We start from the raw sequence: 14,974 nt of genomic DNA on the forward strand, positions 1-14,974 counted from the left end.
CCCTCGCGGGGCCGTGCGCGGAGCGGACGGGAAGGGCCGGAGCCCCCGGGGCCCTCCGCGCCGCAGCCTCCCCGGGGCCCGGGAGCCGGCCCGAGGGCCATGGCCGAGGCGGCGCCTGCTCGGGTGAGACGCGGGGGGCGCGGGCCGGGGGGCGCGGGGGGCGCGGGGGGGCAGGGCGCGGCGCTTCCCCTCCCGGGCCCGCGGCCTGTCCGGGCCGGGCCCCCGCGCCCCGGGCCCAGGCGGCCTGTCAGGCCGGGCCGGGCCGGGGCGGCGAGGCGCCCCCCGGGGAGGGGGAGGGGAGGGGCGGCCCCAAGGTCACGCAGCCGGCCATCGGGGCGGCCCGACGGGGCCCCGGCCCGGGCCGCGGGAAGCGCTCAGGCCGCCCCGCACCCCGGGGCCGGGCCGGGCGGCCGCGCACGGCGCCCCCTAGCCCCCCTAGCCCCCCGGGCCGGGCTCGGGGTGGGGGGGGGGCGGAGGGCAAGCGGCTGCCCGGGAGGCGATGCCCAGCCTCGTGCCCTCCCCCAGCGGGCACCACCCCGGGGGGGCGACTTCAGCTCCCAGGTGACAAAGGAAGGACCCCGACTACCCCCGATTCCCCCACCGACCCATCCCTTGTTTTAAGTTCAAAGGTGGGTGGTCCCTACCTCCCCCTCACAGTCGCGGAGGATTTAAAAAAAAAAAGACAAAACATTTTTCTCGAGTTGATATGGCCGCAGTCCTGAGAACTCGGACCCCACAGACGACACAAGACAATAAAGGAGAGTCTTGTAAAGGCTTGAAAAGGTCGAACAGGATCCACCCCCTGGAAGGTTACGATTTTAGAGCCGGTGTTTGTGAATTGGGGTATTTCAGGAATTAAATGGATGGATGGATCACGCTAGCATTTTTTTTAAACTTCTAAAAATCCTGTAATTATTTACCTATTTTTTTTGCCTCACAGAACCCCAGGATATCAGAGTTGGAAGGGACCTCTGAAGTCATCTAGTCCGGGTCAGATTAGATCACAGGCTACTAGGACTGGTGAGGAAATTATAGCAAGATCACTTTGTTTTTGTTTCTTTAAAGGCACTTTCTTCTTTTGCCTCTGGATTCACATAAAATTCTCTAGAGATAGAGAACAGGAAAAAAAAAATCCTTATTCTCTAGAGTAGCCCTTGAAGCAGGATGTTCCTGTTCTTCAGGCTTAATTTACTAGATTGTAGCCATATTTTAGAGAGATAGATGCAGTACTGGCTAAATTCCCAATCTTCAGATTGACTTGGTCTCTAAATGGTTTCCATTTCTCTTGTTCATCCATTGATAGACTCACTAAACTGAAAGACTGTAAAAAAATTACTCACTTGCCTTATGTCTTGTTTTCTCCTCTATAAAAGGACTAAGCCCCATCCTCTCCTTTTTTAAAGGTGATTTGGCAAAATAGTAAAGTTCATCCTATCAATCAGGGACTTAAGAGGCTAAGTCCGATAAGAGTCAAAAGAGACTCCAGAAGTGATCTAATCTTACTCCCTCCCCCCCCCCAAAAAAAAACTGAAGTGAAGCTAAGGTTCAATTTCTAGGGCCAGTAAAGGTAGTAAGGAGGAAAAGTGAGATTAAACTAGGCCCCTGGGCACCAGTACCATTGCTTTGTGTATTATATCATACCTTGCTTCCTAAATTCCTTGAAGGCAAGGCCACCTTTGTAGCCTCTACAAATCCTAGCTCATTGCTGAGGTCCCAACTGAGACTTAATGAAGACTAGAGCCCTGGATAAAACAGGTCTTCCTAGACATATTCTAAAAGTTTCCCCAGGGATTTAAAACCCCAGGATCTCTGTCACTTTATGAGCTAAACTATCTCATCTCATTTTTTTTTTTTGAAAGAAGGAATATGAATGGATGTATGAATGAATAGTTGTGGAAGACTTAGAAATGGTTCAGAGGAACTTTTAATGAATATCTAAAGGAATGGTAATTATTTATCTTAATTACAAGATTTCAGTAATCATGAAGCTGTTTTTTACTTTTGAGCATAGTGGATGACTTTTCTCCATGTCCATAAAGGAAAAAAGAAGTGGACAAAAATTATAGCAAGAGAGATTTAGACCTGGTCTAAGTAAGATAGATTGTCTAGGTAGTTGAAACATTAATAACTTAGTAGATTGTGAATTTTCTTTCCCTAAAGATACTAGGCTTCTTTCCATTTAGATAGTCATATGATTATTCAGAAGAGCTTTGAGTTTGAATATATTAAATTCAGAGTATCCTGAAAATTTCATTTTAGCAGTTATTCGTCTGTATCTTTTAACTAAGCTAGAAACAAGTAACAGAGTGGATCTATTTGTTTTTTCCATTCCAGTCCTTGACCATGTGTATCTAACCTTCACAGGGACTTACAGCATCATTGTGTGCCTCAGGCCAAGGCCTTGATCACCCACTAGTTGGAGAAATCCTGTTGGATTTAGTTTGACTATCCCCTCTTCCCTGGATTGATGATATTATTTAATGTACTCCTCTTTTGAGCCTATGTTAGTGACTCTCCTACTTAGAAGCAGGAGACTGGGTTGAATGCTCAAAGACCCCCACCTAACCCTGTGAGTCTATAGGATGTCATGTGATATAAAGTGGAAAGTTTGATAGACCTTGACTGAAGGTTTATATTAAGGCTCTGGGCTTATCCTCTAAGCTTCAGTTGCCTTATCTATAAAATGAGGGCAATAATCCTTGTGCTACCTATCTCAGAATTTTCTCAGGAGACTTAACATACTATATGAATTTGAATTATCTTTATGAAAGGTACTAGATAAACATGATAGTTTTAAAATCCAAAATACATCCTGGTAACCATCAGTGAAAAAAATTTACCTAGAATAGAAACTTAAACATTTTATTTTGGGATATGAAAGGGGGAAAAGAGATCTTGTTACATTTGTAGACGATATAGTAAGGTATCATATAGTGAATAGAGAGCTGAGAAGATATGGGTTCAAGTCTTTCCTTTGACACATACTGGCTCTGTGAATCTGGGCAAATCGCCTAACTTCTCAGTTCCGTGGGCATCAAATTTAAGGCTGTCAATCATGGAAAGATGCCAACTTGCACTGACAGAGAAAATTTATCATTAGGAGTTGCCTACACTAAGGAAATTACACATGTAGATTTTATCCTATCAGAAAAATGGTGGAGGAAGGTCCCATAATTACTTTAAATATGTATCTGGATGTAGTGGAAATAGCGCTGGAATTCAGGAGACCAGGTTTCTTACTCCCAGTCCTAATACTGATTTGCCATGTGTCTTGGTCTTCAGGTTCATCTTTATAATATAGATTATAATCCCTCTTTGCCTACTTCACAGGATTATTGAAGGGATAAAGTAAGATCATAAATGTGAAAGCACTTTGATAAAGTATAGTGCTTTATACAAATTCAAAATAATGTCACTATTATAGTTAATAACTATAGCTTTATCATTTATATTAAGCCCAGAGACAATATTAACTGTTAGCTGCAGCTTCCTTAAGAGCACATTCATGATGAAAATAGCCACAAGATTTAATTCTGCTTTTTAGAACTTACCCTTGTGTTTATCAAACCTGAACCTCCATAATGTGACTAAGAATCTTTTGGACCTCATTTACTTGCCAAATAGGGAATATAAGTCTTAAACCTATCTTTTTAATTTCTTTTCTTTACAAACAGGTTCAGGAACTAGACATGGAGACACGGCGACCATCACCTTTAGCATTCTCCACTGTTCCTCAGCGAGAAACTCTCCCTCGTTCACCTGCTGAATCCCTCCAAGAAACTCCATCCCAGTACTCTACTCTTTCCCCTAAAGAAACTCCATCACTGTTCCCTGCCATTCCCCAGAAAGAAGCCCTACCCCATATCATTCCTGAGAAAGGGACTCCATTACGACTCCACCCTGTTTCCCAAAGGGAAATTTCACTCCCAAGTCTTGCTTCTCCTGAGCGAGAGACCACTTTCCAACATCCTCCTGTTCTCCAACCTGAAACTCAGTGTCCACCCGTAGCTGCTTCTGAGCAAGAAATCTTATTTCGGTCACATACCTCTCATTATCAAGAAATCCCACTCCATTCCCCTGAAATTCCTGAGAAGGAAGCTCTGCTCCTTTCCCCTACTGTTCCGGAAGCCGAGATGGAGACCCTGCTACAAAACCCAGTTTCCCAAAAGGACACCTCCTTTCAGACCTCTGCTGGTTCTCAGAAGGAAACTCCACTTCAGACTGCTGAGATATCCCGGTTGGCAATATGGGCTGCCATCCAATCGGTAGAGAGGAAAGTGGAAGCCCAGGCCATGAGGCTGCTCACCCTGGAGGGTCGGACGGGTACGGCTGAGAAAAAGCTGACTGACTGTGAAAAGACAGCTGTGGAATTTGCAAACCACCTAGAGAGCAAATGGGTTGTGCTGGGGACCCTACTCCAGGAGTATGGCTTATTGCAGAGAAGGTTAGAGAATATGGAAAACTTGCTGAAAAATAGGAATTTCTGGATTCTTCGACTCCCTCCAGGCAGCAATGGAGAAGTTCCCAAGGTAAACCTTTCCTGAATGGCAAGATGACAAATGAACTGAACTAAAAATTCCTTTTAGTTGAGTTTGATACAAGGGAAAGGTATGGGTCAAAGGGGGAGTCTTAAGCAAAGGGGAAACATTCAGAATAAATTAGGATTCCACTTAACCAAAACATACATAGCAACTATTTGAATACATTTATACACAATACTCTTCAGAGGGGGAAAAAAGAGAAACCTAAATACTTGGAAGACTTTTAATTGCTTATGGGCAAATAAAACCAATATAATAAAGACAATACTAACTAAATTAATTTACTTTTTCACTGCCATGCTAAACTACAAAAGGATTAGTTACCTTATAGATATATTAAAAAGAACAATGAAATTCATCTGGCAGAACAAAAATGGTCAAGAACCTCAAGGGTAATAATGAAAAAAAATGTGGAAAGGAAGAGGATCTGTCAGTACCAGATCTGAAACTATACAACAAAATAATAATCATTAAAGTAATTTGGTACTGGCTAACTAAAGGTAGAAGAATTAAACAATGACCAGCAATCAGCATTAGGTCACTAAATCATGCCAAAATCATTTCCTTTTAAGCCAGGAAAACTAGGTTAATAGATTATGGAGAGAGACTTGTGTAAGATATAGTACAGTTTTAGTTTCAACAAAATACTCGATGAAATCTTACATAATATACTTGCTAATTAGATGGTGGAATGGGATTTGGATGATGACAATAATAAGATTCATAGTTGATTGGACAACTATACCTACATTAGCTTGATAGGCTAAGAAGATTGTTTTGGGGCACCTGTTCAAGATTGATTTTTATTAATGATTTGAATGATGATATTAGATGGCATACTTATCCAATTTCCATATAACACAAAACTAGTTTCCCAAATATCTGCACAAGCCAAAGCTAACAAAGGCATTTTATCTGGGATAAGTGTAAAGTCCTAGACTTAGATTTTGTTTTTTTAAAAATCTGATACACATGAATCAGAGTGAAGGATCCTTAGTTTTAGCAGCAGTTCATGAAATTAAAGGCTTTAGTTGATTGCTAGATTAATGTGGAGCCCACAGAGTTAAAAAGTTGCTGGGTTTTTTTTTATTTTTATTTTTTTGCAAGGCAAAGGGGGTTAAGTGGCTTGCCCAAGGTCACACAGCTAGGCAATTATTAAGTGTCTGAGACTGGATTTGAACTCAGTACTCCTGACTCCAGGGCCAGTGCTCTATCCACTGCACCACCTAGCTGCCCCTGCTGTTTGTTTTTAATGCTCTTGGAATGTGGAAATTTCCTCCATACATATAGATCAGTAACTCTTCTGTCATTTATTATTTTAGAAAATTGTCTGGGGCACAGAGTGATTTGCCTGTGGTTTCATGGGTAGGACTCCTTCAGGACAGGAATTGAACCCAGGTCTTTGCAGTTTTAAGGTTAGCCCTCCATCTGCTAAGTCCACAGACTCTTTATAATCATTAAGGTTTATTGAGGGGTATGCTCTTCTGCACAAGTCAGAGCTCATGTGCAAGGCTGGAATCTCAGTTTTAAAGGGGACACACACTAACTAGAAGATGTCTGGAGGAGAGTAACCAGTATAATAGGATGTCAAGAAACCATATTATATTAGATATATTTAGCTTGGAGAAGGGTAGACACGCTTCCAACATTTGAAGGGTTATACACTTACTCTGTGTTATTTAAGAAGGTAGAGTATAAGACCAAAGTGTGAAAGCTATGTTAATTTGTAAATGTGACTTGAAATGAAGAAGGCAGATTTTGGTTCGACTTGCTCAAGACTAGAGTTCTACATTGGTGTTGCTATATTCTCAGAGCAGAGGCTAAATAGCTAGCCACTCCTCAGAGATCCTGAAGAAACATTTCCTGGGAGAGTGAACCAACTGACCATTTATTACCCTTCTAATGCTGATATAATGTGCTCCCAAGGTAAAAATTCTAGAGCCTATGTTTTTCTGTTTCTGTTTCTTATGTACTCACTTATGTTCATGGGTACAGACAAGGAAAAAAACCCAACTGTCTTCGGACTATTTTTTTTATGTTACTGATATTTATTGAGTAATTTTAAATTGACAAAGTATTTTATCAGCATTTGCTCATGGATGGGGCAGCTAGGAGGATAGAGCACTGGCCATGGAGCCAGAAGGATCTGAGTTTAAGTTTGACCTCAGACACTTAATACTTAACTAGCTGTGTGACCTTGGGTAAGTCACTCAATTCTACTGCCTCACCAGGAAAAAAAAATTCTTACAGATTGGTTATACCAACACATTGGCTATAGAGATGTGATAGAATAAAAGCTGTATTTCTACTTTTTTTTATATTTCATTGACCCAAGTTTCTACTTGTTTGAGGCAGTATTGCATTGTCCTCAACGTATTTGTGGTTAATAGGTTTACAGAAGGATTTAATGACAATGCATATGAAGTGAGACTCTGGACTTACTCTTCCAACCCACATTAACAGGTTGGTCCTCAGAGGGTAGCTGCATTTGCCCTTTAGGGTTCTAGTGATAAGGTTCTCTCTAATGCTACCAACTTGAGCACTCATTCCAGTGTGCCCCCACTCCATACTAATAATATCTGGAAGGCTAGGTGGCATAATGGACAGGGCACTGGACCAGAGTTCAAATTTGGCCTCAGACACTGCTGTATGACTCTGGGCAAGTCATTGAACCCTGTTTGCCTCAGCTTACTCCTCTGTAAAATAAGCTGGAGAATGGAGTCCACTCCAGTATCGGACTAGATTTTGATATCAACATGGAACTTTGCTTAATTTAAAGTATATTACTCCCAGATTCACATTTAGACTTTTTAAAAAAATTTTAAACTATATTTCCAGGGACTGTCAGTTATTTTGCTTGGGATGGCTCACCTTCTCAGATTTATATTTAAGGAAAACCTTTTATAGTGGTTGAAAAAAGAGATAGCAAAGCATATTAAATAGAGTTCACCTCCAAGTCAGCAAGGCCTGGCTTCAAGTCTAAGTCTTGGCCCATACTGGTTGTCATTTAATATCTTTTAGTTTCAATTTCCCAGGCAATACTTTGATGATCTATATTGGTAGAGAGTTTCTCACTTGGAGTTCCTTTCACCCATAAAATCACAAATCCAGACCTAAAAAAAGGGATTCCATGGGAAAGCCTTTTTCTTTCTTGTAATAAAATCGTATTCTGGCTTCGATCTTTCAAGCTGGGTTGGAAATCAGTATCCTGAATTCTTTCCTCTTGGGATTTAATTGTTTTTCAGTCTTATAGTATTATGGAATGTCAATCTGAAGTGAATGGAATGAAAATTAACTCATTTTCTCAGTTTTAGTATTTCTCTTGGAAACAAGATAAATCATGTTCTAGCTCTTTAGGATTGCCCTCAAAGAGAGTCAGTTTAACTAGCAATTAGCAATATGGATGTGATATTTAATTTTCTTTATGCTCATATTCAGATAAAACTTCAAAATTATGATATTAAGCTATGCAGCCATATAGCTAAGTCCTTACCCTAAATGTATTCTCTAATTGTAAATTGGGATTTTTCCCTATAGATTATATTGTAAATCTCAAACAAACCTGGCCATATTCTTTGTGCTAGAACTACCCAACAAATGTATCTTACCAGCTCAATACTGGACAGTGCTGAGGCTGTGTTTTGTGATTTCAGGTACCAGTCACATTTGATGATGTTGCAGTCCATTTCTCAGAACAGGAGTGGGGGAACCTGTCTGAGTGGCAAAAGGAACTTTACAAGAATGTGATGAGGGGCAACTATGAATCTCTTGTCTCAATGGGTAAGGAAGACTTTTAATAATATTAGCTATATAGAATATATGTTATATATTTTATATGTATTATCTTGCTGAAACCTCCAGTTCACATACATTAATGGTAGTTTGTCTCCCCAGGACCTGTCCTGAAGCTTCTTCTCTTTGCCCCACCAAACAGTTTTACTTGATGATCTCATCAGTTCCTTTGAGTTCAGTTATCTCTTTGCAGCTGATTTTCATCCAGCCTTAATCTCTCTCCTGATCTCCAGTGTACTGGAGGGTACACTCCAATGTACCTGCTATCTCTTGGACATCTCAAACTGGATGTCCTGTTGATATCCAAAACAACTCATTCTCTTTCCCTTCCAATCCTGCCATCTTCCTGAAACTTTAGAGGATGCTCACTCACTCACCTCATGCCTATTCTGTTGCCAGATATCTTTTCCACCTTTACAGTATCTCCTCTCTACCTTCCTTCTCTCCAGGATCCCTGGCCCATGCAGGTCCTCCTCCCCTCCCAGCTGGATGGGTCTTCCTACCTCGAGTCTCTTCCTTCTTGAGTCCATCCTCCAGGCAGCTCTCACCATGTCTCCCCTTTTCAGTAAGCTCCAGTGACTTCAGGGTCAAATTCAGTAACATATGTTGCCTTTTCAAACCCTCCACAACCCAGGTTCTCCTGTTTTCTAGTTCTGTCCTTTACCTCCTTCTGGTGATGCTGTGCTTACCCTCAGGACTTTCTTTTGCCCGATTCCATCCCTTCTCCCTGCTCTCTCCCACCTCCTGCCTTTTCTGGCTTCCTCCAAGACTCAGCCTTCTGTAGGAGCCTTTTTCTAGTCCCACTGCATCTCCGCCTGCCCTCCTCCCCCCATTTACCTTGTGTCATTGCTTGCACAGCAAGCCCCTTAAGGCAGGCCCTGGAACATGGGAGGTGCTTACTAAATGCTTGAATATTGAGCCTCATAACAACCCTTTGAGAAAGAAGAGATAAAGATGATCATTTCCACTTTACAAATAAAAAAAAAATTGAGGCTGAGGGAGAGGTTAATGAACCTTTTGGCCAAGGTCACAGCTCTTTGGATTGCAAGTGCAATGATGGCTCCTCTCTGCCTTCTAGGATGCCTCTTTTCTTGACTACAAGTGATTTTTCAGTGGCCCTTCAGTAAGAGTGTGTGTGACTGGATGCTAAGACTGAGTCAAAGTGATAGCTTAGGTGGCTAGCTGGAGTGATGGTATCCCCAGCATGAAGGAGGGATGGGAGGGAGGATAGGTTAGGCTTCACTTCTGGATTCACTGTCTATGCATATAAAATGCATCTAAGAAGCCCAGAAGCAAGAGAGGGACAAGTAGAAGATTCTGAGAATAAAGCATGAGGAAGAAAACAATAGCACAAGGCAGGGCAGGACAGGCCAAACCAGGGAACAATGTCTTGTGAGTTCCTGGGCTGTGTGCTAGCAGTTAGAGTTCTTTCTATGAGGCAAAGGGAATTCTGGTCCTACCTCTGCTACCAAATTGCTGTGTGACCTTGTGCATGACCCTTATCTGAGACTGGTTTTTGTTTTTGGTCCACTGATTTATTATTAGTATGGAGAATCCTATTGTGGAAATACTCACTGTGTACATCTTTAGAGTTTGTTTTGCTAAGTGATTCATCCAGTTTTCACTTAAGGCTCCAAGAAGCTGTAGCATGTGTAGTGGCCATACCCTAGTAGGTCGAGGGTAAACTACAAGCCTCAAACTTGTCGATGAGTTGAGGGGAGTACCTCCTCCAAACATGTGAAGACTTTCCTTGGTGGAATAGGTAGCTGAGAACAGTTTGTTCCAGTGGCCATAAAGACAGCTGAAGCAGGTACTCAAGAATTTGATCAGCCATCAGAGATGCCACAGTCATCCACTATATCCTGGACCATTCGTTGTCAGTCATCTTGATTTTTGTCCTGCTATAGAACTTCAGTAACTCAGGAAGAGAGAGGGAGACTGAGGACTTTATGTAATTCTGCCTCACTAAAATTCAGCTCAAGCACAAGTCAAGACATCACCCAGGAGGTCATTGATCCTCTTCAAAAATGAATGACAAACTCTTAATTTATCTTCCCTTTAGTTCTCCTAGTTTCCCCTTCTCTCCTTTTCCTCTTATTTCCCTGTTGAGTGATATATATTCCTTTACTCAACTCTGTATTCTCTTCCTTTCTTTGACTAGTTCAGATGATTGTAAGGTTTAGATATCAGCCACTCTCCCCTACTCCTTTCTCCCTTATAGACTTCTACTTTTAAATCCATATTACATGAGATCATTTCCCTTAATCTTTCTTTTCTTTCCCCCACCCCCATATATTTCTATTTTTTCTCTTTCCTAATCACCAAGATATAGCATAACCTCTGCCAAGCCTTCCCTCTAGTTAGACTTCCTCTTTCACTCCTGGAGATGAGAGTGTTTAGAAGGGACATATATACAATTCCCTATATTAAAATGTAAATAGTTTATCCTTACTTATTTAATTCCCTATTTTTTGTTTATGTTTACCCTTTTATTTTTCTCTTAACTCCTATATTTGAACTTCAGAGTTTTCTGCTCAACTCTGGTCTTTCAGTCAGGAATGCTTGGATTCTTTATTTCATTAAAGATCCATTTCTATCTACCCTACCCTCATCCAAATATATTCAGTTTTGCTCTTATTCTTGACTGTAAGCCTATATTCATTGCCTTCTAGAATTTCAATGATTAGGCTCCTTCTTAGTGGGGGCCACCAAACAGAGGGTGAGCTTGACTGGCTCCACAGTACTTGAATCTTCTATTTCTGATGGCTTGCAGTTTTATCTGCAATTCAGAAAGCTTTATCTGGAACATCCGAATTTCAGTTGTAATGTTCCTTTAAGTTTTCATTTTGGGGTATCTTTCAGGAGACAACTGGTAGATTCCTTCTATTTCCAATTTTTTCTCTATTTTAATAGATTTGGGCAGTTTTCTTTTAATAGTGCTTAAAGGATGTCATCTAGACTTTTTTTGGTAATGACTTTCAGATAGTTCAATGATTATTAAGTTTTTTCCCCCTCCATCTGTTTTCCAGGGCAGTTACTTTGGATTTGAAATAGTTTTTTTTTTTTTCAGTCTTTTGACTTTAATTTTAGTTTCATTTTGGTCCATTCAAATTTTCAGGGAGTTGTTTGTATCATTCCCTTTCTAATTCTTGTATAGATTTCATTTCATTTGCTTTTTTATCCTCTAGTATCTTTCTTCATTGATAAATAAAAGCATTTTAACTCTTTCTTGATTTCTTCTAGAAATTTTAGTTAAATTTGTATCCAAGTTGTGCTTTTCTTTATTTGTAGATAGTTTAGAGTCCTTCTTCATCTTGAGTTTTCCCTGTCACCATAAATGGCTTTTTATATGGGGTTCTTTTTAAATTTGTCCTTTCTTCCAGCCTACTTCCTGACTTCAGGCTTGATGTTAAAGCCAATGTCAGTACATGGCCTGCAGCAAAGTCTGGGATGATCCTGCTTTACTTTCTTGGGGTATTGAGTGTTATGGTATTCCAAGCAATCAGAAGACAAGCTTTCAGGGTTCCCAGAGTGAGCCCATCTTTTTTTTTTTAATTCTCTCAATTGAAATTTTATTTTTCCAATTACATATTAGGAAAGTTTTTCAGCATTCTCCATATGTAAATGCCTATTTATGTTACATAATTTTTTTTTTTAGTTTTTACAAGTCAGTGGGCTTAAGTGACTTGCCCAAGGTCACACAGCTAGGCAATTATTATGTGTCTGAGACCGGATTTGAACTCAGGTCTTCCTGACTCTAGGGCCAGTGCTCTATCCATTGTGTCACCTAGCTGCCCCTAGTGAGCCCATCTTAATAAGAATCAAACACATGCCTGCTGTCTCCCCTCCCCACCTCATTTGAGTTCTGCAAGTTCCTGACCTTGATTTAGTTCGAGCAGCAGAATCCCCAGACCACTGGATTCGGGCACCCTCAGCCTGTCCTGGCTGTTCTTCTGCTGGCTTCAGATTGGGCTCCCAGGGTCAGCTGCACCATGGCTCTATGTGTGGTGCGTGGAGGACGGCACCTCTGCCCCTGACCACAAGATCCCTGGTCAGTCTAGCTTCCATCCAGGATGCAGAATGGGGCAGCACATGCCAGTTAACACTGTTGCCACTCCTTGGGTGGCTTCCTGGGCTCTATTGTGGGTCTTGGACTTAATCTTACCCTGGTTTTCAGCTGCTTCTTGCCTTGCTCCCTACCTAGGATGTGCTTTTGCTTAGGCCCCATCCTGTCTACAGGCATCTTTGTCTCCCTATGTTAATGTGGCCTGGAAAAATAACTCCCTAGGATTTTTTTCCCCCCTTGGATTTCCTCATCTAGATTCGGTGAGATTCCATTTTCTCTGTTTGGAGGCATTTGGGAGGCAAAACTCAAACTGTGTATGTCCAGAACAGAACTTATTTTCTGCCCCCCTTGACAAAAACTTTCCTCTCTTCTGAACTTTCTCATTTCTGTCACCCACTCTTGTTCTTCCAATCTCCCAGACCAATGTTATCCTGTTCTCCTCCTCCTGCCTCCTCCCTGTCCAGTGAGTTGCCAGTTCTTCCTGTTTCAGCCTTCATCTCTCTCACATCCCGAGGCTGCTCCTCTGACTCAGTTGTCACCTTAATGCAAATGCTCCATCCTTGTTGCTGGTCCTGACGTGGTGGCCTCCTGCTTGGTCTCCTGTCTCAGGCCCCTTCCCACTCCAGGCCATCTGTGGGTCTGATTGTGTCCCTTGTCACTCAGGACCTCCTCAGTCTGACCTGGCAAGTCTTTACCAGGTGGTCCCTAGTTCTCTCTCTAGCTTCATTGCAAGTGACTACCCTTTTCAAACTTGGCTTCCAGCCACCCTGACATTTTCTGTTTCTCAGGTGGGCTGTGATCCGGCCCCTCCCCTGTGACTGCACAGAGTGCCCTCCCCTCTGCTTTAGCCTAGGAAACCCCAGCTTTTCCAGAAGCTTCTCCTCAGCCCCGCCTTCTATTTTGTATCAACTCTACTTACACGTGCATGTGTTCCCCATTATCATGTTAGAATATAGATGCTTTCTTTGTATTCTCAGCATCTGGCACAGCGAGTAATCATAATAACAACTTGTGATTATGTAGTAACTTAAGGTTTGCAGAGCACTTTACAAATATTATTTCACTTTATCTTTACAACAACTCTGGGAAGTAGCTGCTAATATTATCCCCACTTTTCAGATGAGGAGACCAGACAGAGAGGTTAAATGACTTGCCCAAGATTACATAGCTAATAAGCATTTCTTCTCAATTCTTCCTGACTTCAGGTCCAGTAGTCTAATCTGCTATCTTCTCACTGCCTAAATACTAATTGAGAACCAATCACACTGTCAGTAAGTAGAAGAGGTAGAATCGAATCCAGCATTTACCAAAATGTACAAAACAGACTATAAGGGCTATAGAAAATTATTTTGGCTTATGAGATTTAGTTGATGTGTGGAATTGTTTTGCTGAACTATTTTTTAATTTTTTTTTTGTTTCAAAGGATGGCCTGCTATATAGGGAATGGGGATTGGATATATTTGGAAATGAAGGTGATATATTCCATTTTTCTAATTAAAATTTTAAAAAAGAAGAAAAAAATAACTCTGTTACTCTAACCATTGTATTCCTTGGTAGTTTTGGGCTTTATAGTTGTTATAATTAGAGAGCTGTTCATAAGAATAATTTATATTATTCCTCAGAGCTATATTTCTGTAATCCCGATGTTTTGCTTTTTTTGCCAATAGTCCTTGAATAACTATTTCTATACCCACAATTTTGGATGAAATCCTGAGGGTCTTTGGGACCTCTGGGGAATAGGAGATAATAAGAGTTGTGTGATGTCACAGAAAAAATGTCTGGCACTTTTTGAAGTGTTTGGGATTCAGATACAAGATTACTTTAACTCCTAAACATCAAGAGGAGTGTTGGGCTTCAGTGCTCCCAAGTTGTCCAAAGCAAGACTGATACATTAAGTCAGAAAATAGGGAAATCCTGTGTGGAGATAAAGACAATCTCCTCTGAGGGAGAGTGGATGAATCTGCAGGGACTGATGCCAAAGGAAGTATGTTGAAAACTTAGGGTTGAAATTTTTTCCTGAACCACAGATCTTTTTTATTCTGGAGGCACATGATGCTGTTACTCCTCATCTCCCCTTCTTGACTTCTCAGTCTACTAATCAGATGTCTTCTCTCTGATTTACATGCTGTTTCCTGTTAGACTGTGAGCTCATTGAGGGCAGGGACCATATTATTGTCTTTCTGTGCCCAAAGCTAATCATGTTGCCTGGCACATAGTAGGTATGTCATCAATGCTGAGTGTCTTGATATTTGTGCCACTTCAGCTACACTGAGCTCTGCCTGGTCCCTGCCCTCCCCCTTGTAATCCTCACTGTTATTTGCTGATTCAGAATTTCAATAGACCTCAGATGCCTGAGTCCAATGAATGCTAAACAAGAATCCCCTCTACAACAGGAGTGTCCAACTCAAATAGAAACATCATCCACATCCTATTGTACCTGTATGTTGTTAATTAGTTTCCAGTTATGTTTTATTCTGGTTCAGGGAGGCAGTGAGTGCCAGGGCCTATTCTGCCAGGAAACTACCTATTTGACACCTCTGCTCTATAGCATCCCTGACAAATGGTCATACAGTCA

At 41.5% G+C, this 14,974-nt stretch overlaps 1 protein-coding gene across 2 annotated transcripts in view; it reads left to right on the forward strand.

The window, feature by feature from the left end:
• Positions 1-14,974, forward strand: part of ZNF777 (zinc finger protein 777) — a 37,591-nt gene continuing 22,617 nt past the window's right edge. Inside the window, exons 1-4 of one of the 2 annotated variants that reach the window (XM_074193435.1) lie at positions 17-123; positions 941-1,020; positions 3,675-4,529; positions 8,195-8,321. In XM_074193435.1, the coding sequence (XP_074049536.1) occupies positions 3,690-4,529; positions 8,195-8,321 (967 nt within the window). In that variant the 5' untranslated portion in view covers positions 17-123; positions 941-1,020; positions 3,675-3,689. Of the gene's footprint in view, positions 124-940; positions 1,021-3,674; positions 4,530-8,194; positions 8,322-14,974 lie in introns of both variants that reach the window. The other variant, XM_074193434.1, reaches the window with a different exon arrangement.

The sequence above is a fragment of the Macrotis lagotis genome, chromosome 7 (genome assembly GCF_037893015.1).
Source record: "Macrotis lagotis isolate mMagLag1 chromosome 7, bilby.v1.9.chrom.fasta, whole genome shotgun sequence".
NCBI classification, from domain to species: domain Eukaryota; kingdom Metazoa; phylum Chordata; class Mammalia; order Peramelemorphia; family Peramelidae; genus Macrotis; species Macrotis lagotis.